This window comes from Bombus vosnesenskii, unplaced genomic scaffold (genome assembly GCF_011952255.1).
Source record: "Bombus vosnesenskii isolate JDL3184/JDL3185 unplaced genomic scaffold, Bvos_JDL3184-5_v1.1 scf7180000014535, whole genome shotgun sequence".
Lineage (NCBI taxonomy): Eukaryota > Metazoa > Arthropoda > Insecta > Hymenoptera > Apidae > Bombus > Bombus vosnesenskii.
The window spans coordinates 233,326-260,521 of NW_022883506.1; the positions used below are offsets into that span (position 1 = coordinate 233,326).

The 27,196-nt window shown below is 35.5% G+C and overlaps 2 protein-coding genes across 6 annotated transcripts in view; both read left to right on the forward strand.

Annotated features, from left to right (window-relative positions):
* The first annotated feature begins 418 nt into the window (after positions 1-418).
* On the forward strand, positions 419-14,292 carry LOC117240004. 5 transcript variants are annotated; one of them, XM_033505820.1, is made up of 12 exons: positions 419-779; positions 1,524-3,960; positions 4,038-4,171; positions 4,279-4,414; positions 4,540-4,698; positions 5,066-5,204; positions 5,293-5,522; positions 5,813-6,129; positions 6,803-8,227; positions 8,306-8,465; positions 8,542-8,710; positions 9,100-14,292. In XM_033505820.1, exons 2-12 carry the CDS (start codon positions 1,659-1,661, stop codon positions 9,284-9,286), a joined length of 5,358 nt encoding a protein of 1,785 aa, XP_033361711.1. In that variant the 5' UTR covers positions 419-779; positions 1,524-1,658; the 3' UTR covers positions 9,287-14,292. The 5 variants fall into 5 exon arrangements, with proteins under 5 accessions (XP_033361711.1, XP_033361714.1, XP_033361710.1 ...); XM_033505823.1 differs by having other exon boundaries at positions 5,305-5,522; XM_033505819.1 differs by having other exon boundaries at positions 419-983; positions 5,807-6,129; positions 9,100-13,992.
* Positions 14,293-19,085: 4,793 nt separating this feature from the next.
* LOC117240036 (netrin-1-like) overlaps positions 19,086-27,196 on the forward strand; it is a 110,792-nt gene continuing 102,681 nt past the window's right edge. Inside the window, exon 1 of the mRNA XM_033505885.1 lies at positions 19,086-20,551. Coding sequence (XP_033361776.1) covers positions 19,171-20,551 — 1,381 coding nt within the window. The 5' untranslated portion in view covers positions 19,086-19,170. The remainder of the gene's footprint in view (positions 20,552-27,196) is intronic.

The following is a 27,196-nucleotide window of genomic DNA, read 5'->3' on the forward strand; positions in this document are numbered from 1 at the left end:
AATATAATATATGTACATTGTTTATACATATAAAATATTTGTATATAAAAGTTTGTTAAAAACAAGGTGTAGTTTTGAAAGTATATACTTGTATATATATATTCGTGTAATGTTCATTGTAATTCTGCAATAAAATATTTTTTAAGCGACAAAATTTTGTATAAATAAATTTATATAAATCATAGTACATTATAATACATTATAATTATATATATATATTTATATAACATTTATATATTTTGTTCTATTCCTTATTCTCTCTATATGTATGTCTATATCATTTTACGTGAAGAAGAGATGAGAAAAATCTTTACTGCTGTCTGCTACTGAGTTTAAACGAAGAAGTGATTCCATCTGGTGGAGATGTAAAGAAAACCACAGAATATAAAACCACAGAGATAGAATCTGTTATTTGGTATGGTATAAAGGAGGAGTGGGGGAGCGGCGCGAGGAAGAAAATGGCCGACAAGGCAACGGTAAAAGGGCAGGGACGTCGAGTGAGATACGTGTTTCGGGAGAAAGAAATGCGAAATCCGTGTTAGATCTTATGAAACCAGACGGGAAGTATTAGTAAAACGATCGTGTTATTGCTTCTTTTGGTGGTGTGTTCAAATAAAATATTTTCGGACTAGTCTATTGTATTGGTGTATTAATTTATTGTTTAAAAAAGCGTTCGCGGGCCGTGTGTAAGAATAAAAGGGCTTGATAGACGTAAACATAAATTATGCGTTAGTTTATGTATATTTTTTGTCGGCCGATTATACTTATATTCTACACATGTAAGTGATTTTGTTGAAAATATATTACTAGAAACTTTTATAATAGTATATGAGCTTGGCAAAATTTCGTACGTGACAAATTCATCGATCAGTAGAGTAGGTTTATGTTAGCCACTTGTGGCCATCTACGGATACATTTAAAAAGTATCCTGTTGTCCTTGTCCTTTTAATTTCTCTATATTCAACGTGGGCTCTACATTTTTTGTGAGTTCCCTGTATTTTCTCTATGAAATATGAACGGATTCTAGTGAAAAATTTTGAACAACGAATTTATCTGATGCATGTTATATGATGGAAGTAATGAAATTCAAAGGGATCGATTTGTCAACAAGTCGATGAAAGTTCGCGCATTCGACAATCTAGATCGTAATTCTTCTTCATTTTACCGTAGAATTTGGATACTTTGTTGACTGTTAGGAAATATGGAACTGGTTTCACTTCGTTTTACTTGTACTTTAATTGCCTTTAAACATGGTTTATTTCGAATAACAATATAAAATTCTAGTATGTGTGTGTGTCAGTTCGTCGTCATCTTGAGATTCTCATAAAAAAAAGAGAAATAATCGAATTATCTTTGCATTATACAAGTTTTTAATGCATATAAGACAAGTTCTCTTATTGCTAATAATATATCTTCAAAAAAGTAGATTTCAAAAGTAGTTTACTTTGCTATTATATGTTTTGTGTTATTTTTCTATGATAAAAAAATGCTAATAAATTTTCATGTATTTGTTTTATTTTCAGAGATAGTTTCAAAAAAAGTTACAAGAGTTATAATATTTTACAATGGCAGTTAGGTAGTTTTAATGGTTTGCTCAGCGCTTTTTTAAATATTGAGCACATTTCCATCAAATTGAAAATGTAAAGGAAACAATCATAATGAAGCCACAGAAAAAGGCAGCAGTTGCCCGGAAGGCAACAAAGATGCCAACAATTGCTAAAAAACGTCGATCATTTTTAGAAAAGTCTATATCTGATATAAGAAAAGAGAAAAAGCCTAAGAAGCTTGAGAAGGGGGAGGATGCAAAAAGAAAAATAGAAAGTGATAAAAAGAAATCAGAAAAAACTGAGGAAAGAAAGAAGATAGAAGATAAGAAAAAGATTGAAGAAAAGCGAAAAGAAAAATCTGAAAGAGTGGATGAAAAAAAGAAGTGTATAAAAGATTATGAAAAGAAGTGGGAAAAAACTGAGGAAAAGAAATCAGATAAAACAGATGAGAAGATCACAGATGAGTGTACTTGCGACAGTGCAGAGAAAAAGAAACTACAAAAAATGGAAGAGAAGCCAAAAGTAGATAAACAACTAATGGAAAATAAGAAGAAACCTGAAAAACTAGAAGACAAAAAGAAATGTGGTAAATTTGATGATGAAAATGTAGAAGAACAAGCGAAACTTTCAAATGTTACAGAAGAGAATGATTTGCACGAGGAAAAGTTAGATCACCTTTGTACCATTGTGAAGAAAAAATGTAAAGATGAGAAAAAGAAAGATTCAAAATTGATGAAGCCTGATATCAAGGAAAATATGAAAATATCTGTGATAAAAGATAAGAAATCAGATCGTAAAAAGCTCCTTGAGAAAGGTATGATAAATACTAAATCTCCCTTAGGACGAACTAAAAAAGATTCTAAGGCAAAATCAATGCAAAAAAAAGGTATTTCTAGAAAGACTGTTTTAGCTAAAAAATCACATTTATCGGTAGTTCAAAACCTGGTGGATAAAAAAATTAAACTAAGCAAATTGGTAAAAGATGAAGAAACATCTGTAAGTGAAGAGGATGAAACAATGAAAAGAACAAAAAGAAAAAATGTTAATATTTCTAAAAACAAAATTATGCAAGAGAAAAAACCAAAATTAGGAAAACATATGAAAGCTAAGTTGCCTTCAAAAAGTAATAAAATAAATACTGCACTAAAAAAAGATGATAAGCTAAAAACACTTGTAGAAAAAGTTATATCTAAGAAAAGATTGGATGCAAAAGAAACAGAAAAATTAACAAATGAACATAAGAAGATTATAACTAAAGATGAATTAAATGAAGAAGTAAATACAACTAATATAAAAAGCGAATTGGAAGACGATAAAGACATCGATAAAAGTAATAAAGAAGAACAATCTCAGTCAAAATCACAAGATATTAAAAAGATTGTTAAATGCGCTCCAAAAATAGGGAAAAAGATAATGAAAAAGAAAGTTGTGAAAGTACAAATAGAGAACACTAGCCAAACTTCTTCTTCTTCTGAGGAAACATCATCCGAGGAATCTGGTAAACAAATAAAAGTTTGTGAAGATAGCTCAAATGATAACGCATCTTCTAAACAAGAGCAAGTTGATAGTGAAAATATACTTGACACAAACTTGAAAGATGAACCGATTAATGGGGACAATATAAGTGGCAATACGTTATTGTCAGAATCAGAAGATGAAAGTGATGATGAAACAAAAAAAAATAAGCAGAAAGAAATTAAAAAAAAAGAAAGATCCGGTTCACCATCTGATGAACGTGTTAGAAGAATGAGATTGTTTGGATTTTGGAGTGGACCAAAACGATATAGAGTAGCTTCCCTGAATGCATTGGCCAAAGTACATTGTTTATATGAAAATGAAACTGGAGGGGTTTATCTTGGTGGTTTCTGCAAACCAAAGCCTGAAAAGGAAAAACAAAAGAAAAATAAAGAGGAGAAAGAAGAGCAAATTCGTAAAGAAAAAGAAAAGAAGGTAGAAACTAAAGCAGAAGAAAATATCCCAAAAAGGAAACTCAGGAATGTACCAGGATTACGTGGAAAGCATTGGGATATGTTAGAAAGTTCGTCATCTTCATCTTCTTCTGATGATGAGTGTGAACGTGATAAAAATATGGAACATAACAAGAAAAAAATAATCAAACGAAGAAAGAAAAATGAAGAAGTAATGGATCTAAAGGATATGGTTGTTTGTAAAAGAATGGCAAGCCTCAATGCTACAGCTATTCTAGCTGCTTCCTACTCAGATGAAAAAAATCGTTGTGGTAGCAGTTCTGATTCTTCCAGTGAATCAGAAGTGGAAATTATTAAAAAGCGTAAACAAAATGATTCTGACATTGAGAAACGAAAGTCAAGGCAAAATCCAGAACAAGATGAAGTTCTAAAACCATCTAATAAACTTGTTATTGTGAACCAAGACACAGATGTTACTATTACTGGTACGCGATTATATTTCATTAAGTTCACTTTTCACATTTGTTTGCTATTTACATTAGAACAAAATTTTTATTTTAAGGTGTTTATGTTAATCAAACTCGATCTACGCATCATGAAGGTTATTGCAGTATTGCTGGCATGCAATATAGAATAAGTTCAACAAGTCATACTCAAACTGCAGCTACTGCAGTTGCTACTGAGCTCCATGATCAGGTTGGTATTGTTATGTGTTTTCAGAGTTTCTTTATTTTTAAATATAATTTAAAAAAGGTATGTATTAATTTAAAAATTGTTAAATGCATTTATATCTTTTGCGCCAGCAAAAATTGGAGCAACCTTGTAAATCATATACACCATTGGGGGCGCTATCTTCTATGCAACCACCAGGGAGTCAGAGTAATCATCCAAATATGTCACCTAGAAGACATTCTGCATTTTCAGCACCACATCAACATGGTAAACTATCTGTCTTATTTATTATAATTATTTATTAAATAAGTGTGAAATATATTGAAAATCAAGTTGATGTTTGAAAGAACAAAAATACATAGAAGTATAATATACACGAAATATAACATTAGGATATTATCAGCCGGCTGGACCACTGATACAGCACCCACCAACTTTACCACCTATTAAGGGACCTCCGCCAGAACCAACACCTACACCTCCACAGAATTCTGAAGGCTCAGATGATTTAGTTGCAACTTCTACAACTTCTGGAGGAACAAGCAGTACAGGTATATTTATATACTAATAACTATTTTACATTACAATCTTAAATTTGATAAATTTCAATTACTTTAATGCTTTGAACAATTTTTTTCATCCATATATTTATTAAGAAGAGTATAGTGTGGTATAAAATCAATGGGATGTACATATATTCCGAATATTTAGATTTACAAATTAACAAAAATTCTTTTTGTTGTACCATTAACTTTAATTTCTAGCATTTTATTTAAAAAACTTTCTTAGCCTAAAATTCTTCTAATATTTAAACAATGCATACAATAAAAAATTCAGCTTATGAACTTTCTGTAAGGTATTTTTAAAGATTTTGAATTGCTTATCAATTAACATCTCTATTTTTTTTTTTTTTTTTAGGAGGTGGATTTTATAGGGCGTATTGCCCTCAATACTATGGTACACCACCACAATATGCAGATTTGTGTTATCCACCAACATATTCTCATCCACATGCTCATCCACCGCCTTATTATAAATATGCACCCACTTATAGAAGGTAAAATATGCTAACCGTGTTATTTTTCGTTACTTTAGCAAAATTATGATTATATTCAATTTTGATTTTTAATGTACTGTAAAAAAAGGTACCTTTTCAGGCAGTATTATGGATATCAGGAATCTGGTGGAGGCGGCGGTCCTGGTAGCGGTGGTACTGCAGGAGGTCCAGCAGTTGTTGATTATCAGCCACCTCCACCGCCACCTGGTGAATACCCCCTGCCACCATATTATGGAGGATATCCTCCACCTCCACCACCACCTCCTCCACCACCCAATCCGGCATACTTGCATTCTCAGGGAAGACCTTTTGTAGATCGTGAGTATCTTAAATAGTCACCAAACATATTTTCGTTATTGTTTGTATAAAATAGTCTAGGTACAGGACGATTTTTCCTTCCTAGAAAATCATTATAAATTATGCTGTTAAGACTCATGGTTGTTCTAGTATTAAATTGTTAGTTATTATTAAATACTATGAATTTGAAAATGGTAATCTTATTGAGAAAAAAGAAATGATAGGATAAAGTATGTTGTAGTTGTTTTATTAATTACATTATACGAAATAAAATGAAAATGATATTAGAAAATAATTCGTTTTAGATGCAGCCTTCCAGGGTTGCCCATGCCCGATGCAGTCTTGTCCAAAAAACGTGGATACTGGGCCCCTTATTGGTAATGGTAAGGGAGCGCCAGTGGTATCGGGGCCCGGTCTGTCATTGCCGCCCAGTGCTTTGGTAGGTCCGCCCTCGCCGGCGAGGGGGCTAGCCGGGCTAGCGCCGCCTCACGGTGCCAATGCCTGGGATACGGATCGCGTCCAACTTAACACTCATCGCAACCTGAATCAGAACCAACCGTCGGTCCCTCCGTCTCACAATCTAGTCGGTGGACATAATCGCCCGCAAAATTCGGATTGTAAGAATAAGGTTTGTGTTACGTTTAGAGTATTTTATAACCTGAACCATGCTATCTTATCAATTTTATCGTATGTTATAGTATTCTTGTAATTCGTTAATCGCTCATTTACTGTTGTTTATTTGGTACATTTCTTGTATTATTAACTCTTCAACGACGAAGCAGTTTCATTAATAAACGCACTCCGCGGATGGAGGATTTTCGAAAGTGAATAAAAGTTTCAATGCCTACATCGTGAGAAGTGAACATGTAGAAAGTATGCTTTCTGTACTTTAAATTCGTATAAAAATATCTGATGATTTTTCAAGCATTATTTACAAAAGTGATTTTATATGCGATCATGGCACAATGCGTGTTATCGTACTTCCGACGATAATATCTGAACAAATTAAACACGTGTTATATACGTCGCTTGTCACCGATAGGTTTATGAAAGTAATAAATATTTCAGAATTGTTTGTTATAGTCGACTTTTAACTTGAAGTTTATAATGTTATAATATTACAGATTAATGTAGATTTATAAATGAATTATTAAATTTCCATAATATACTCATGCTATGGATCAATATTCAATGAATATAAAATTATAATAACTATATTAACTAATGTAATAGTTTTACAAGTTTATAAGAGATGTATTGACACATTTTGTATTTATAATTCGTAATTACAATTGTTTTAGGATGAGAAAGATTGTTCAGAGGATAAGTTACAAAAGTGCGGATGTCAGAAACATGCATGTACATCAACCTGTGAAGTCAAATTAGAAACTCTTTCACCATCTGAAAAGCTAGCAGTAACAATATGTTCAAGTAACAAATTTCATAATTTTAAGTTGGAAAATAATAATGTGAAATGTGAATCCTGTAGTGTGGAAATGGGCGACAATGTGTCCTGCGTTGCAAATTGTAACGTTAAATGTGAATCAGATTACAAGTGCGATATCATGAAATGTGAGCAATGTATGAAGGAAGGGCAAATGGCCATTCTTGAAATTGATAAAGATTCTGGAATATTACTTGATGATAAATTGGATGCAGATCCAGATGTTAAGGAGGAATTGAGTGATGTTGTTACGATCGATAGTGAAAGCTGGAAAAAACCGGATTATGAGCCAACTGTACAAGAAACTATCGAGGAAACTATAGATAAAGAAAGTACAGAAAAACCAGAAATAGAAGAAGAACATCCAAAATGTCAAAAAGTATCGAAAAGAAAATTATCTTTGGATAGTTTATCCGATAGTAGGAAAAAAAGGAAAGTAAGCAAAAGGACTCTTTCCGTTGGTTCTTCGCAAGATTTGAATAATAGTGATTTTTCAACCAAAATTTCTATACCAATTTTACCACTTATAAAAAAGGTTGATAACAACAGCGATGAAAGTGTTTCAAAGAAAAAACAACCTAAAAAAGATAATCAAAATCACAAACGTAAAGTAGAGTATCCAAATTGTTCAGAAAATATAACAAAGAAGTCAAAAACTTCTAAACAAAGTACAAGTAACAATATTCCAAATTATTTGAAGCGCGCTGCCAGTGATAATTCTATTATGGAAACTATTAATAATGTTATTCAACAAAGTTTACAGATGACACAGAAAAGAGATCGTAAGAGCAAAAATGTTGAAAAAACAGAGAAAAAGAAAGAGGTAAACTTATTGCCAGCAGCGAAGAAGGTTGTTAAAAAAGTTGATTTAGTAAAAGAATTGACATCAGAAAAATTGTCAAAGGTAATTACCAAGAGTAACCAATCCAAAAGTAGAACGGAAACACGAACAAAATCAAGAACACACGAGAAGAATAAATATAAAGGAAAAGGAAAATCCAAAGTATATGAAGCGAAAACAAAGGATAATGGTAAAAAGCCTGACAGTACAACAAAATCTAAAACATATGAAATTCAGGAGTCTTGTAAGAAACCAGCATTGATAAAAAAGAAGCGAAAAAATACGAAGAAACTGTCTGTGAAAAAATCTAGCTCCAAAATCGAAGATTGCTTAGTAGGAAGCGAAAGCCTACTATTAACCAGAAAAACGTTTTTAAAACCCAAATGGAGTAACGGTTGGAGTTGGGAAGGTGATCCATTCGAAGCCAAAGTTTATTTAACGGTAAACATACAACTAACAGATTTATTCATGATATAAAAATATGTTGAACAGCTCTATTTATTTTATTACCTGTCTTAGAACGAAGAATCGGCTATACGTCGATGTTATGCGAGCATGAAACATGAAAGTGGTGATGTTCTAAGACCTCGTGATTGCGTTTTACTAAAAAGTGGCCCACGAAAAGCAGATTTACCATTCGTAGCAAAAATTGCTGCACTATGGGAAAATCCAGATGATGGTTTGTTTCTTAATGGTAGTTCTTAGAGATAATAAAGTAAATTTAAACTAAATAAAACAAATAAGTTTTGTTGTAGGTGAAATGATGTTTTCTTTGTTATGGTACTACAGACCTGAACATACCGAGCAAGGTAGAACTCAATATGATACCGAAGACGAAGTTTTCGCTTCACGGCATCGAGATGCAAATAGTGTTGCTTGTATAGAAGATAAATGTTATATTTTGACATTCAATGAATATTGTCGGTGAGTTATTTCATTTTAAAGGCTCGAAGATATTTTGAGTTCACAAAAAGAAAAAAACTAATTAACTCTAATAATTGTTTATTATCATTATCGACACCTAACGCAGATAAATTCTAGTTAATTCATTGTTGCAAGCACTGTCTATATTTTAACAAAAATACAAAGGTTTGAAGTTTAATATCTCATGATAATTATTGTTCAAATGGAATTGAACAATAATGACAATATAAAACTATAAAAATGTAACTTGCTTTTTAATGAATATAACTTGCAACGCAATTTATTTAATGCAGCAGTTAAATATTTTACATAAAAAGGAGTATCAGATTTAAGAAGATAAAACATCTTAAAAAGATAAACATCGATCACAATTTTAATATTATTTATAGGTATCGTAAAAATTTACGAAGAATCGAAGAAGGGTTAGAAAGCCCCGGTTTAATAGTTCCGCCGGGTGATCAACTATATCCAAGAGAAAATCGGCAGCCTCCGATACCAGTACCCTCGGATATGGTTCTCTTTTGTCGACGCGTTTACGATTATCGCGGTAAAAAACTTGTTAAGAATCCTGGATGACTCGATTTTTTATAAACTGCTTCGTGCTGGAACCAATGGAATGCACAAAATTTGCTGCATAAATTGAAACTGAACGTAGGTCTCCCTTCAAGCGTAATAGGCATATTGATGAGATTATTTTGATTTTAAAGATCAATGAATTTTCATCGATGTTTTCGATAATTATTTTTGAATCTTTATGTATATAGAAAAATGTTTATACAGGTATAAATGCATTTTTTTTTATAATTAAGGGTTACGGATCACGAATAGAATTTTCTACTTGTATGTTACCTATTTTATACAATGGTTATTTGGAAGGTAAATTTCACTGCTTAAAAAGGTCTTACATTTTTAAGGGAAATGAGAAGAAATAGATTCTTGACATATAATGACGCAAAATAGTCGAATTCTTAAAGTCATCAATATAAAAAAGATATATAATTAATATTACGTTAAAGTGGGTAATTATTATATATACTTATAAGATAGATATCGTTGCTTTACTTATTTTTTTACTTGCGATACGATAAAAGTCTTCAATCTTTTATTAATTCTGGCAATAAACATTCTGAAACTCATATCTAAATCTATGACGAAGATAGCATAAAAGTGTATAGAATTCGTTATACCGCACCGCGAGTATCCAAATGAATAATCAAGTTATTGCAATATTCAGTATTGCTTGACGATGAAAATACCATTTGACGTGAATCGGATGTTTACGTGTCAAAGCAATCGGTGCGATCATTCTTTCATCAATACGGGTTGTTTTACCGCAAATGGATACGTTTTTAGGGAGATGATAGAATTTGACAATTTTATATAGAGAGTCCTATTTTTTGTGAAATAGTATTTACGATATTTAAATGAGTATTTTTCACATTGGGGATACAACTACGTATATGCTATGTATCATTGTGGCGCCCTTCTTGGAGGGGACCTTCGAACAGTTTCAAGGTAGAAATCAAACGCCTGGGGTATTTGACCATCTAGTGAAAATAGTAATGTATGCACTATGCACTGTGTTCTATGGGTGAGATGAAAGCGGACACCAAGCAGGAAACAGAACACACTTCCATTGTCTTACGATGGTTCACGAGATCCATGCATATGCATTATTTTATTACACAGAGATAATGTAAGTTTCATTTTTAATAACGGTCATTTATAACGAAGTGTTGAGAAATGGAATTGATCTGATTAAAATTTAACTGAAACACTAAGTTTCGCGTACTCGAGCAGTTACAAAACTTTCTTGGAAATTATAGAGTTCTAATTTAAATTTATCAAACTGCCATATCACAGTAAATATTCCATAATTCTTTCCGTTGTAAATTTATAAATATCTATTTATTGCTTTTTACGATTTTAAATGAAATAAGATCTTACCGAGTACGTAGAACTATTATTCAAAAAAGATAGATGATTCGAGTGATTTAGAATGATAATTCACATTCGATCACTGCGTGGAATAAAACGCTATTTTGTAAACTTCTCTTTTGTTTTAATGAAATTATATTTTTCTTATTGCAACTTTTTAATCGGAAAATATTGTCCTTTTTAACGGTATTTGTACTCTAACCCGTCACGTACTTGTACATTTCCTATGGCAAGCATTAACGTTTATTTAATTTCTTTAGAATCACAATCTCTATTCTGTTGGGGAAAGTGTGGTCATACCTATAATAATCTCCTGTATCCTTATTATTTCGAGTCATATGTTATTCGTTAGCGTCATATATAGTCAATGTATCGCATCGTAGTATGCCAAAAATGTATTTGTGAATTACAAGGAACCTTACGTTAGCCAATAATATAATTATATTACACAAGAGTTTATAATAACGAATAGTAGAAACCTTAAGAACGTAATTATTTTTACTGAAATTCCAAATAAGAATATCGTCGAATATCATATATTTTTGATTATTTGTTGAGTGGCGGGTGTTTTGTTAGAAATTATATTATTTAAAATTAATATATTGATGATACGATTATTATTTAATACCTAATATATTGGATATAGATATTAAGTTATTTCCGATAGAACGAAATATTATATGTAGTATAATAGATAGGGGAAGGGCAGAGCGCCCGTGATTGTTCCTGTCCTGTGTATGCGTGTGTGCGATGCGGAAATAATAATGGCAAAATGTTGAAAAAAAAAAAGAAGAAAGAAACAAAAAGAAAAAAATAATTAAGAAATGCAATATGATAAGGAACATGTTTAAAGATAAAGATTTATATAATATATCAAATCATTTTTTCATTTTTCGAAATCCTTTTATGGCAATTTAATATATTTTATATTTATTATTTTATCTATACCGATCAATTAGATATGATCAATAAATATATTGGTAAGAAAGCATGTTAGCATTATCTACGTGTGTACATACGTAGATGAAGAATTATGTGAGAGTATCATCGTGCGCCGTATGATGGAAGAGAAACGGAGGAATACGAACACGCTTTACCTTTGTATCCCGTTTTAATCGGTAACGATCGAGCCTAAATAAAATGGTAGCGGTATGAACGAAATGCGGCGCATGTAGATGCATCATGTACCGTTCTTGCGATCTTTTACAAATAGTTTTATATTCGTTTTTATCGCATAAGTGAGATCGCATCACGTATGCGACTATGATGCGCCGATGCATTTTGTCAGGATAATCGAAATTGTCCAAAGGTCGAGCCACAACATGTAAACATTGTGTAACTCGCATATTTGTGTAGATCTAACAATAAGCGCGATTTCACCGCTACGCGTCTCTGACAGAAAGAAAGACGAACCAGCAGCTTTTCTTCACTGCGCAAACGAAACAAATATATAGATATACTTCAACGATGGTTAATGTGGGAACATTGCAGAAAAAAACATGAAACAAAAACGTTGCATATCGTCTGTTCATTTAACGTAGCCGACAAATTTTCATCGAGTATATCGATAAATTTAATCGTTTAAGTCTGTAGAGGTATATGATTCGTGTGTGCGAAGCTCTTCAACTTAAACACCCGGCATTCGCTTTAATCTTTAATGAAAATATGTAGAATTTACCGTTGGCGAACGATTAATCAGTGGACTCTCCGTTAATTACGGCGGAGTCTGTTGATTTCTTCATTCGATTTGTCTTCGTTAATCTCAGCTTTTTGCCAATTGATGTATCCCGTAAACGTGTATGCCTTTTATATTTTCAGTATGATGAAAGTCATGTACTTTTTTTTTTTCTTTTTTCCCCGTTCAGTCAATACACATAATACGCACGTATCTGACAAACTAAACGCTTGGCGATATCTCTTCGCTCGTTTTTAACATATTTTTATGTAAGATACCATGTAACGACAAGTTTAATATCGATCGATGTCGATATCGATTCTCCTTTTACGGTTCATTGCAGTATTATGTATACATAATATTTTTCTATGTATCGATCAGTTTGAACATATAATTGTGGCATACGCGACGAGAATAACAACTTTTATTACTATCACTTTTGTGCATTTTAATGATCATTTTATCGATGATATTGAAATTGAATATCGTTTAATGGCGTTTAAAACAGTCCGGGCAACAATTTCAAATAAATTTTAACGTATAAAAGAGGATATATTTAAGAAATTGTTGTTCTGATTATTTCCCATTAAATTTGAATTATATTCGACATTATAGAAAAATGCTGGTAATCGATTGGTTGAAATACAATTGACATTCATGTGTATACAGGGTGTTTCATGGATTGTAAATTAATCTCTAATGGGGAATTTTAGTACACTGTGCTTTTTGTACTTTGTAAACATATCTTCTTTTATTTTAAACGTATTCTAATCTAATCTAACGAAATCGCCCTCCAGTTTGGTACAATAATTTAATATTTATACAGCTATTAAAAGTTTGTCATAAATAGATAGATCGTAGCGTTCTTCTTTTCCATGTTTCGTAAGTGTATCGAATATATGAATATGAATAGTTTAAAGCATAAGTTATTTAGGAAAATAAAAGAAAAATGTGTCGCTGTAAATTGTATTATCATCTTATCTTTCATTTTATTCAATTCTTTATATTTATATTTATGCTTATGTTTAATTTGTTAATACCATTATCATTGTTAGCATAGAAAATTGTGGAAATTGATAGAAACACGCTGACAGCGTGCGATGATAATATTTAAGGATAAAGATACTTGATATTGTTACTATAAGAATAACACATTGTACTATACGTTTACTCGAGGATTAAAACGGTTTGGAATTATCTTTTATATACATATGTACCCATATGCTGTAAATTTATAGCGATAATGCAATTTATAAATTATGAAACACTCTGTATGTTTTGACGTTTCTGTTCTTTGTTGTCCATAAAAGTTATCGGCTGGGGCCAGAGGTAAAAAGAGAAACATTGTACGAAGCGATCATCGATACTATTTTTATTACTGTCACCGAAAACATTGTCGTAGCAACAATTTAAAATCGTAAATACAGATTTACTAGTAAATATCGAACAGACAAATAATGGCGGGCGTTTCTCTGTTTTATTTGTTCAATAAGCAAGAGAAAAGGAACGCATAGATACGTGATTTGACTTTCCAGACATTTCTTAATAATTACAACGCGTGGCTTGTTAAATACGATAAAGAGTCTTAAATATGTATAGAGAAAGGAAAAGCAGGAAAAGTGTGGTACATACCTATTACGAGTTTTAATATATTTAATCACATTAGAAACGTTTCTACAGTTAATTTCTGTAAATTGCAGTGCAAGGTAAGTACTACATACCTATATATACATTTACCATCTACGAGTACCTACGTAACATATAATGCGTGGACTATGCGGTAAACGAGGCAGTTTTAAATCGCAATCGATATAGTTTTGTATAAGTGATATTACACAAAGTTATTCGATACAAAATGTATTAAACAGAACTATCTATTGGAATGTCGATGTTTTTACAGCAATGTAGACGATATAAAAAAATATGTAAAATTAAAATGAAGTTTTGAGCTTGTTCAATTAAAAACGTTCGTAATATTTTATGTACTTTAATTGATATGCATTGATATTTTACGTGATGTACAGTTTCATTTATTTTTTGTTATCATCTCTATCATGTATTTTTCGTATTTAGGCGAATAGGCATGTATAAATTTTGAAAACCTAGAATTGTTTTTCCTCTTTTAGATTCAAATATCGTTCACTCAAGTTTTTATTTTTTTTTTTTTTTTACAAGTTTGATCTATCGTTAAAAGTTAAGCAGTTCGTGGAAGAACAGAAAAAGGAAGAGGACGCGTTAGTATTAAATTTAAGTTAAGCACCGGAAGTTCGCTGAAAGACCTCCGGAAAGAGGGAAAAAAGGCCAAACGAAAGATATTCCGAGAGGTATAGGATTGGTCATTTGTCGATCGGTCTAAAGTCTAAAGTTTTAATCCGGACCAAGATGCCTAAGCCGAAAAGCCTAAAACCGAGAATGTCATCACGCCCGCTCGTGCTCGCCTAGCCATTCCTTCAGATTACATTAATTCGATTAACGAATGCCGTTTATCGTGCACGCCCCACGTCACGATCCTACGAGAACATTCTTTTTTTCCTGATTGCCATCTGAACGATCAACCTGGAGCCTGGCCAAGCGATATAATTCTCCGACTGAGAAAATTTGAAATTTCATTTTTCATCCATCTCTATCTCTGGCAATTCTTTGTTCTTGTATCGGCAATACCTTTATAACATTTATGCAAATGTCATAAAAACAATAATTAGGTACACGTTATCTATTATTGGTAGAAATTAGGTATTTGTCTATATACGTATAGCTACATAAATGATGATTTTTTAATTATTTGTATGAAAGTATTTATACGCGAGAGATATCTGTTATTTTATCTGTTATGTTTTTCCGTGTCTAATAATCAGGAGGGGAACAATAATAGTTTTCGTATAGATTTACCGAACAACTTCATACAAAAGGAAAAAGAATGGAAATTAACAATCTTATAACGTAATAAATTTTATTCCAATTGCCGCTATATAATAAAGGATGTTTCATAGTAACTTTCAGGCTAGACTCTACACTTTATAACGTAATAATACAGGTATACGTAACCATATATTTATCTTAAATAAATATCCTACTTTTATCTTCGCAGAAGACGCGTAGCGGAGTTTTTACGTAAATAACACGTATATGTATAACAGGTATGTATTAGGTTGTCCGAAAAGTGTCTTTCTTTTACAAACCCGGCTTTTACAACGATGCATCTTTATACAAACATGAAACCTAATCTGTCAAATGTTGTGATCTTTATTTCGATAGAACAAAATGCATCATAAATAATTCGATAAAATAATATAAAGCGGAAAATGTTGTGCATCCATCATTTCCCTATAAAACGAAAGAAATTTTTCGGACGACCTAATACATAGAACTATTTCAAAATGAAATCGGTTTCTTAAAATGAACGCAGGTTGCTATAGTGTAGAATCTATAGAGAAGGAGATTGCCATTGAACGAATTTAAATTGTTGAGTCGAGGGATGAGTTGGAATATCGCGATAATGCTTCTGATACCTTTTGCAAAGAATTTTACTCGTCGAGAAGTAGCTCTTTTCTACATTTGGCAAAGGTTTGCAGGCAAATGTTTGCAAGCAAATGTTAAATATCTCGACCAGATACATCTAAAACTCTAAACGACATTTTCGAATACGTTACTATCTTTTTTTGTATCGCTTCCATAAATAGATTGACCTAAAAAAATGTACGTGAATAAATGTACGTTAAGAGGTAAGACACTCAAGAAATGAAAATAACGTAATAAACATGTAAGTACATTTTTTTCTAATATTTTCTGAAAGTACTCCTATTTCTAACGTGTATATTTTATACTTAATATCTCGACAGAGTAACACCATCGGAGACATTATCGTCTAATTTTTACGTTTTAAAATTTTGGAAAAAGAAAAATAGCAACAGGGATAACAAACAAACAAATGATACAAAGAGTAATTGTAAATCTTATATACATATGTATACCTATGTGTACATGGTTATAGATGGTAGGTATATGTATAATAAAGTTTGTAAAAATTGCAAGAGAAATTAAAAGCACCTGGAAATTAAAATATTCCATTTGAAATAATAAAAATTTCAAAAAATAAGTTGGTAAAACGTGTATTATGTTGTTGTTGTTGTTGTTCGTATTCATATTGTTCAGCGTTACCAAATGAATTCTCTTACAAAATTTATATGGAAATCCTAGTAACAAAATATCGTACAAGTTACTTATATGCAATCACGTTAGTAAATAACATATAGATATACGCAATCGCAAGGTAATTAACTTATTTTAAGGAGAATAATAGCAATCGCGGTATAGGGTAACTGATTTAACGATATAAATTGTATTCGAGAAGAACGAGGGCAAGAAGCGTAGGAAAATGAAAATATTTTAAGCAAAGTGACATATGCCGAGTATCGGTCGATCGGAGATTTTGTAGGAACTACCGATTTTGTTCGTTTTAGAAAATTTGAAGCTGTGTTCAATTGGCGGTGATCGTAGAAATCAACGAGAGACTTTGTTCGAGGTAGGCATCGCGTGACGATCTACGGAAGTTTCGGCCGTTCCCTTTTTATCTTGTCTTTGTTGCTTTTCAACGTCGCGCCGTATCTGCTGCATTCCCGTTCTGCTTTTTTTTCACTCGCCAATTCGGCCAATAGACCCTCGGAGAACCCGCTCCATAATCCATGCAAGCACCAGGACCTGTCTTCCTATCGAATCGATGGAAAGGAAAAGGAACCTTCGTCTCCTTTCTGGCACGACCATTGCGAAACAAACCCTGCGCTAAGAAATGCTTTTCTCGATCTCAACCTATTCTAAACTATAATTTTATTCCCCACTTCGTCGCGATTCTTATCTCTTCGGTAGGCATATCTCTTTCAAAGGACGACAGATCATTGCTTTGAAAACTATATTTGCACTTGTCGTGTCTTCACATTTTATTTGTTGCAAAGCGATAAATCGCTATTTCGGTAAACGAGCTACATATACCTATGGTGAATTTTCTGGGTAACACGAGTTATCTCATTCTTTCGTAGTTAAGGGAGAAAATTATAGAGAGTAAATTACAGGAAGGCTAAGGTAATATTACCTTATTGTGTACGGTACTGTTCGTTTTCAGCTGAAAATTGGTGAACTTGTTAGCGATCTAACGCTAACTAATTAACAGGTTAGCAGTGCTAGTACCTTGATAATATCTCCAATTACACGATCGTTAATGAATTAGTTTTATCCACGATGTGAAATTAACAGATTAAACATATTCGACCAATATGTTGTAGCGACTATCGGCTCTTAATTTCTCTGTGGCGAATCAAAATTACGATCGCGTATAATCTTAATCAATCGAACTGTCTTCGCGAACAAGAGAAAATCTCGTGACGGAGGGTTAACGATGAAGATACTTAGAGAGTAGATGGATTCGCAGGTAAGGCGCGGTCTAAGCGAAAATCGAGCAAAATGGAGGCTCGATCAAGGTTAACGATGATCCTGGTTGAAAGTTGTTGCAGCCCTCCAAAAATTTCATCGGACCAAGTAAGTAAACGCAAGGAGTCGAGGCGGCGAGGAATGATAGGAGGAGGTGAAGGGAGGAAAAGAGGAGCGAAGAGAATATCGTTCGCTGGTCCAGTGGTCGGTTGGTTTCCGGTAGCACGGCGCGGCGCGGCGTGGCTGCTGGATCCTCGAAGCTCGTTCCAGTGTGGCGGAACGCGTAGTAGAATAGTGGGGTGGTTGCGAGTAGTGGCGTCGCCGGATTGGCCGAAGAGGAATTGGTCTTGGATGAGAGGATGCGAGCCGACGGTCAAAGGGAAAAGAGAGGGAGACTGAGGCTCGGAGAGCCGTGAGCCGTGAGCGAGAGAAGAGCGAAGGTGGGGAGAAGCGCGAGTCAGAGAGGGACTGGGAATCGGAACAGTTCGGATGCACACCGTGCAAGGACGGTGATTCAGTTAGCGGCGAGCCGCCGTCGGTGAGGGATCGTTGATCGTCGGTTTTTCGTTTTTCTTCGTGTCGTATCGCATCGCATCGCATCGCATCGCATCGCATCGCATCGCATCGCATTGCATCGCATTGCGCTGGTTCTGATCGTGTGGCGAGCCGCGCGTCGTGTACCGTGTTCCGTGTTCCGTCTTTCCGAGATACGAACGTTTCATGTTGAAACACAGCCGTCGCGTGTACACGCGCACGCGCCCCCGACTCGTTACAATTGCACGGCTCGCTTAGGAATGAAATTGACACGCGCGTTCCGCTTGAAAATCGAATACACCTGATTGCGAGAGACGCTCGATGAAATATATCGAAGCTGGTTAGCCTGTGTCGAATCGTCCTTGTTGAACGAACATTGGAAAAATTCGTTTCGAAATCGCGATCGCTATCGCGACGAAATTCGAATCGAAGATCTTCTAGTCTAGTCCTGAAGGAGGGAACGCGTGTGGTTCGCAAGCGGGACCGCTTTTGTTTTCGCCAGCCCTCCGGTATAATGCGAACAGGAAGAAAAATCGAAGCGAGCGGCTTCGTGGTGGGCATCGACACTCTGATCGTGAAAGTTTAATCGATCGGTCGATATGACGAGCGAGAGAGAAGCGTAGGATCGACGATTCGAAACTCGGTAGGATCGAAAACTCGAACGGTGTCGTTTTACCCGAGAGAAGAACAGAGCGAGGAAATAATCGCCGAACGAGACAAGGACGGTTTGTGCGTAGGTGACACAGCAAGGGGCTGTGGGGGAGGGTGAGGGGCGGGGAAGGGAAGGGAAGAGAAGGGAAGGAGGCGTGTAAGAGAGAGTAAGAGAAAGTAAGAGAGAGAGAGAGAGAGAGAGAGAGAGAAGTCGTATCGCGCGCGAACAAACTCAACGAAGATGAAGAGTGGAGCAAAGGCACGATTGTTGGGAATCGTCTGCGGAGTGATTCTGTTCGATTGCGGGAACGCATTGGCGGGTAGCGAGATCTACGCGAAGACATTCCCGAGCCAACAACATCCGTCGGACCCGTGCTACGACGAGGACAGACCGCGTCGATGCATCCCGAATTTTGTGAACGCGGCATTTGGAGCGGCGGTGGAGGCTTCGTCGACCTGTGGAAGCGGCGGGCCCACGAGGTACTGCGACGTGATCGAACAGCCGGGTGGTAGCACGGGTATAGGTCAGTGCCACATCTGCGACGACAGCACGCCGCGACGTCGATTTCCTGCGAGCTACCTCACGGATGTGAGCAACCCCAACAACGTGACCTGCTGGCGAAGCGAGCCTCTTGTCACCTCCCAGAGTTTCTCCGCACCGCCAGACAATGTGACCTTGACCCTCTCTCTAGGAAAGAAATACGAACTGACCTACGTCAGCCTGCAATTCTGTCCAAAAGCGGCCAAGCCGGACTCGATCGCGATTTACAAATCGATGGACTACGGGAAGACGTGGCAACCGTTCCAGTTCTATTCGTCTCAGTGTCGTCGAGTATACGGCAGACCGAATCGCGCCACCATCACAAAGGCGAACGAGCAAGAGGCCAGATGCACCGACAGTCATCGATATACCGGTGGTAACGGCCTCGCGCCCGTCGGCAGGATCGCGTTCAGCACCCTGGAGGGCCGCCCGTCGGCTTCCGACTTTGATAACTCGCCGGTTCTTCAGGATTGGGTTACCGCGACCGATGTTCGCGTCGTCTTCAATCGGCTTCACATGCCCCAGCAGCCGTCGCAGGAACAAGTCTTGCAACTAGGTGGTGGAACTGGCGACGATCACGACCGCGATCATGGCCTCGGCCTCGAGGAGTTGGCGAAACGCGAGAGGGAGAGAGAAGAGAGGTTGAAGAATCAACAGAAGAGCCCCGCTCGTGCTGGTTTGCTCGATTCATTGGCGACCGCTTTGCCCTCGGTACACCAGGTTATCGCGCCGCAAGAGATGCAATCGAACGACGCGGTTGATGACGATGAGAGCGAGTTTGCAGCGGCGGCGGCGGCGGCGGCGGCGGCTGCGGTCACCGTCTCGACCAGTACGAGCAGCACCCTCGCCAGCAATCATGGGTCCAGCACGCTGGCTCATCATTACGCGGTCTCGGATTTCGCCGTCGGCGGCAGGTGTAAGTGCAACGGCCACGCGGCAAGGTGCATCCAAGGCAAGGACGGCGAGGTCGCCTGCGAGTGTAGGCACAACACCGCCGGCAGAGACTGCGAGAGGTGTCGCCCGTTCCACTTCGATCGACCATGGGCACGAGCCACTGCCAGAGATGCCAACGAATGCAAAGGTTAGTCTCTCTGTTCGTTACAAGCTGCCCTCGACTATCTCCAATCTCTAATTCGAGTCTCTCGATTCGAATCGAATCGAATTTCAAGCTTCTTCGATTACTTGGAACTGAGTGTTTTCTAGAACGGTTCCAACGTGCGACGCGCCGTGCCGTGCCGGTACCTTTTCCGTCGATCCTCCGCCGTTTCCACGTAACACGTGTGTGCTTAACACTTAGTATTCCCGTGCCCGTGCACGAGCCATGCTTAAAGATTACCGCGGCTTTCCTCGAAATAGTTCCAAATAGTTTAGATTTACACGCACGTAAGGTGCTTCCGATGTTCATTCATAGCGATTTTTCACGATTTACGATCGAGTTGGGTCTGTGTGATCGTTTAACTAATTTTCAATTTATTTTATTTATACGGCGCGTATGCGTGGTTGCGATATCTCGTGTCGTCCGGGTGTTGTACTCCGTGGTATACGTAGTATCCTATATCTTGTTACGGTATTTATGGTGTACATTTCTTATAAGTATTTCTGATTGCGAGTAACGTATAGATATTTTGACGAGTTGCGCGTTCTCTCGAAGCTCTGGCTGTAAATCGTCCCGTATTGCCCATAATCCACAATCGAAAGGACGTAGTTTCAAATGTAAAGGGTGCCCACATTCCGACAAAATGAACATTTTCATCTGTACCTATGGGATTACGAATACTTTCAATCTCGGTTATATTTCATTCAAAATATTTTCCTTCCGAACAAATTCCGATGTCGCAAAGTCGCGTACATACCTATGACCTATAAGAGATCCGATTTCTATTTATGATGAGAGAAGAGACACGACAAAACATCGAAAAGACATCTGTGTCTTTAGAAATAGAACGTATTCATATTTCTGAAAGGTCGAAGCAATTTGCACCATTTATTTGTCTATTTTTCGTTGATGTACGAGTAAGTGTATAGGTATAACCTTCCTTAGGCTTTTCAAGCATATTAAGATGAGTAATTAACGCTGATCTCAGATTTTCAACTGTCACAGCAGCCGATACACGGTTGATTCCGAAAGTAGAAACCTTTTTTACGCCTCGTACGTGTGACCGTGTGTATGTGTGCAAAATTAAAAGTCTTTAGAAGTCTTTAAAATTAAAAGTATACTTTATATACTTTAAAATTAAAAGTATAAGAGTCTTTTCTATCTTTAATACTTTATATAGGTACGTATATATACACGTACGTATATCGAACGATAGAAAATTTTATTTGTATATATTGACTACTCGGGATGATTATTTGGTCACGCACCGCTTAAAACGATAGAAAATGAACACGACGAAGAGTTCGTTTCTCGTTTCGTTTCGGTGACTGGTTCCTCTATCCTTCGTTCCGCATCTTCCATTCTCGATTCTCGTACTCGTATCCCGATTCTCCGTGTTCCGTTTCACTCTTCGTGATGCCATCTCTTACTCCCTTTCTCTGTTTTGTCCGTGAGTCGACCCTAGGGGTAGGGCGTGGGGGCACTCCTTTCGGTTCACCCCTTAATTCGAAGCGGCGAAGCGTTGCCTCGAGACTCGGATCGAGGATGTATGCTCAAATCAAAAACGTCAGGGGCAAACCACCCTCTAAAATCGTTTCGAATCGATAAAGGACGCCCTCTTCGCGCGACAACCGCGATCCGCGCCGGCTACGCAATATCGCGACATTAGTGTTGTAGCATTCTTTTTTTTAAGACTAGATGTCGATAAATGTCAACTATGATCAACTATGTACCTGTTTGTAAAGCGGTGAATTTTTCGTTGGAAATACGTACAATGAAATGTCTTGAAATGTTGTGCAACTTTTGAAAAAATACGTTTAGAGTCACGGTTTTTCGATTCTAAAAATACCTTTTCATTTTATTCTATGTCACTTTCTATTTTGAAAAAGTGTTAATATATACAATCGATAGATGCGCAAGTGTTGCGAAACGGGAACGACGACTTTCGAAACATTTCGATTTCAAGTAACAGATTAATCGGTCATTACTTTCACAGGATATATTATTATTTTGAAAATTATTCAAGATCTTCCGAGTAATCCACATTTTAAAAAATTATTTTACCACCTCTTTATTGTTTTTACCTTTTATAGTTTGAATATCTATCTATTAAAAAAATGAAAAGTGCTGTTACTTCGTTTCTTTGCCTTCTTTTTTAATATTTTTATTATTTCGTATATAATTATTTCGTAGAGAAATATTAAAAATATTAAAAACGTTAACGTTATCCATATGTCGCCTCGTAGTAGATATGTATCTGCTTACTAATAAAGTAGACAGATTGAGAGTTTCTAATAGCTTGATGAAAATAGATTTGATTTGTTAATACCAATTATTACTGGCAGAAGTCTGATTCGATCTGACCAATTTATGTTAGTAAGTACGTAATACCATGTAATTGGCAATTCTCAGTGAAATATCTCCAAATGAAATTTCCCATTTGTTGATTCCAGTGAAAATGTATAAATGAGAACGAAACGGAATCCCTGGTCGTAGCTTGTAATTGCAATAATTGAAACACTCTTAAGAACCAATGAAACTGTTTGGTTCGTGCTAAAACTAATTATCGTTATTCGATCAAGTACATCTGTATAACAAATTCTGTGATTATACATAGATACACCTATAAATATTGGGCACTCGTAGAGAAAATGAAGTAAAATTTTTATCGTAGAGGATTTCATGTCGCGAAAAACGATAATTTTGGAAAATTGTTGCATGTCGTTCTTAATTAAAAAGATATGAAAAAATTTGACAGGTATTTCAGGTACTTCACTTTTTGAAACTTCTTAAAACTTATTTAAACGATCGTAGTTATTTCCACTTAATCTCATTCGTAACATTTTAAAAAGAGAAAACCCGTGCAACGAATGTACAATTCAAAATGTATTATATGTTACTATAGAGACGTGCCCTAGAAGTTTTCGCTGGACTCTTGATTAATATTAGATATAAAGATACGGCAAATAAAAGAAAATAGTACAACAAATAAACGCTATGCTAAAAAAATATCTATAATTTGATAGCTTTAATACAATATAATGAATTACATTGTGCATTCTCCTCTGTATAGGTATGTATTATATGTATAGGTATGCCTATATGTATATAAGTATGTACAAATGTATAAAATACGAACAATATATTATGAGGTATGAGGTACACTGAGGACAGAACTCATAAATGTCATGCTTATGGCAAGCAGCGCTTTGGTAATATAGTATATACGAATCGGTGCAAAAAAAGAAAAAGAAAAAGAAAAAGAAAAGAAACAGGAAACGGATAAGGCCCGTAAATTTTACTCCTGTACATGCAGCGTATGTGCCCTTTCTGGCAAATGTACGCGCAATATAAAGTAATTCCAGTTCTTTTCAATGTTTCCTAGCTGCACGCCTTTTTGTTCTTGCAACATAAGCTAACGCCGTTTAAGCGCTTAAGTAACATATGCTAGAGTTTACAGTTTGAGTAGTACAAGCGGCAGTATGTGTTTTACGATGTACGTATGTACGTTTGTACGTGTCTCGTGGAAATATGAGATTTCCAGGTCCTTTTCTGTTCGGTATTCGCTGTTCAGGCAGGCCTGTTAATTTAGCTATTCTCTAATTTTTTAAATTAATGGTTTCTTATTATCGCGAAACTGTAGCAACTTTACAATAATCGTTCTTTACGTTGCTGCTTTGTTTCATTTCTACTAACAACATCTTCTCACATAATATCTTATCGACACTAACGCTATTACGCATATAGTAGAGATTGACAGATTATAAATTTCAAGTTAGATGATTGATATTATTAGTAATACGCTTTGTAAGCGTTCATTGCATAATGATCGCAATTTTATGAATTGTCAAACTTTATATCGTAAAATTTTTGCAGAGTCTTGGAAAACGAACTTTTTCTTCCAAATTGATCGCTTAATGATTTATGAATTTTCATCGATCGATTTGTAATATTTACTCGTGAAAGTTTATTGCTAAATGTACCGTTATATCTATGCAAGAAAATTGATTAGTAGATATAACGGTGACTCGAAACTATGTTTATGATGATTTGTAAGATTTTTCACTAATAGGTGGTATTGGCTCGATTGTACCAGGCGGCTAAAATCTGGACACTGTTCGAAAACTAGATAACTGTAGATTCTAGATAATCTGACATTGATTGGTTTAAGCATTCATAGACTTAGTACATTTAACGTTTGATTCGGAATCGATCTTTTACCAGTCGTGAATTATTCAGTTCGCGTGACGATTTCGTTCGCATTTTCTACAGGGAATTCCGCGTTTCGAATACGACCTCGGTTAATAGGAGTGTTTAACTTGGAACATGGTTTCACTTTTCTTCGTTCGATTTATTTCATGTCAATGCACGCTTCTGCTATCTTCCTGTAAATTGATTTCTAAGGTTTCGGTTGGATAAAGGTGGAAAAAGACAGATCTCGGGGGGCCTAGGTGTGTTGCCGTTAATGTGACACGGAACGCTGTAAACTGTAACTGCTATTTACGGCAATGAATTATGTTCTCAAGGGTTCGTTTATGTTTATGCGACGCGTAGTTATACGCGTATCTATATATACATGCATATGTGCCGTAATTCTTGCTCCGTGCTTTCCTTCTTTTTTTATTCTTTCATTCTTTCCTTTTCCTTTCTTTCCCTTTCCTTTCTTTCTCTTTTATACCTTTCTTTCTTTTTGCTTTCCTTTGCCTTTTTTCCTGCTCTTCACTCTGTGTCGTTTCTCGTTTACTCGTGACATAGCTAAGTATATCCAATTTTTCTAGTTAATAGTTCTCTCGCGTAATACTTTTAAAAAAGTTTTGCGTTCCCAGGGTATTTTCGTTGTAGTTAGTGGACAATCGTATTCTGATGTTAATCATTAACGTGTAACAATTCGATAGAGAATTTGTCAAGATTTTGTAGCAAACGGTACACTATATGCAAAATGTCGCAACGTAAAAAGGTATAATATAATGTAAAATAATTAAATTGTAAATGATAGGTAGTAACTAGTAATTTATAAAGAAAATAGGAACGTTTTTGTAGCGAATACAGAGTGTTTCGTACAATTTGACGAAGCTATATCACCGAAATGATGATAGAGATTGAAAAAGGTATCAAACGACACGAGCATACTTTTTTTTTTTTTATTTAAAATTTCACATTCACAATTTGTCCAATTTGGACATTTGGTAGAATAATTTATCTGTACGAGCATACTTAAATAGGGTATGTTCCGTATAGGTATTCATGTATGTTTCTGTGTATGTTTTTTATTAAGCGTATGTATATATGTGCTTGCAGAGTGTAAATCGGTACATTCTTTTTTTTGAGTGCAATTACCTATCCGATCTTATTTAACGTACATCGATTCCTAGATGATCGAAAACTAAACTTCGACAATTGAAAAAGAATGGAATTACGTAAAAGAAACAGAGCAGATCGCGACCAGTTTCAGCTAGAAACGTACCTGCCTGCCAACAGAAATTTCAGTCAAAGAAGAAAACGACGAAGAGGCTTAGCCTGAAATTCGTCGCGCCCTTCTGTGAACAATTACGTGAATGACAGAAACACTCGACGATTTTATTACGGGGATCCTTTTCCAATTAAACGGTTGCTATGGTGATGGTTATGAGTGCTTGCCTATGGCATCCGTAGGAATACAACTTGGATCGCGTCGTTTTTTTCGTCGCATCGCGTCGGTCAATTTTTTGTTAACAACTATTTACGAATATTTAATCTATCTCTAAGTATATGCGCAGAACGTTAAGTTTCTTGATAGAATTTTATTTTTCCAAGTCGATAGGTATATAATTTTGCCGAAAATTCATCGCATCCTTCTGCATGTTGAATAATCGAAGAACTTGTAACTAACGTTATTATGATTGTACATACTGATTGAGAAACTATTTCTATAATAGGTAATAATAATGGAATAAAGTGAAATTTTGGAGACGTATTTATATTTATAGAAATAGGTATATTTACGTACGTATGTAGTTGGTCTTTTAAATGTAGATGTATATCTTTCGTAAAGAATACGGATTTTTCAAAATATTTATATAGGTAAATATAAAGATGTTTTGAGATTCGATTAGATTATATCTGCATACGTAATTTGTTGCAAATATATACGTTAAGTATGCTTAAAGTAGCAAAATTTGGCGTTTGCACGTAAAGACTGACAGGGGTTAACGATAATAGTGGCAAGAATGATAAGCTTTCTAATAATAAGCTTTGGTAAAAGTCGCATCGTTTCTGTGTCGCGTGACGAATAGAGAAATCAGAAATCACAGTCCTTCGCTGCGAACACGAGTTAGTTTCGTGGTAGTGGAACGGGTAATATGTAGTCGTTGTGAAATGCACTTGTAAAGAAGAGACGAAATACCGTTCGAGAGACGGGGAATCGATAAAGAAGGTGGTACGCTGTGTAGGTAAACGTAAACGGCTTTCGTTCAGCTACAGAGTACGTGTATACGTGACAGAGACGAGAGATGAAAAAAAAAAAAAGAGTGGAACGAGAGGAAAGAGAGGCAAGGAAGAAAACAGGGTGACGAAACGAAGGAAGGGAGTTCGAATTAAATTACATTTTAATTTCGCAGCCATTTCGCAGCGCACACCGCGATATGCCAAATA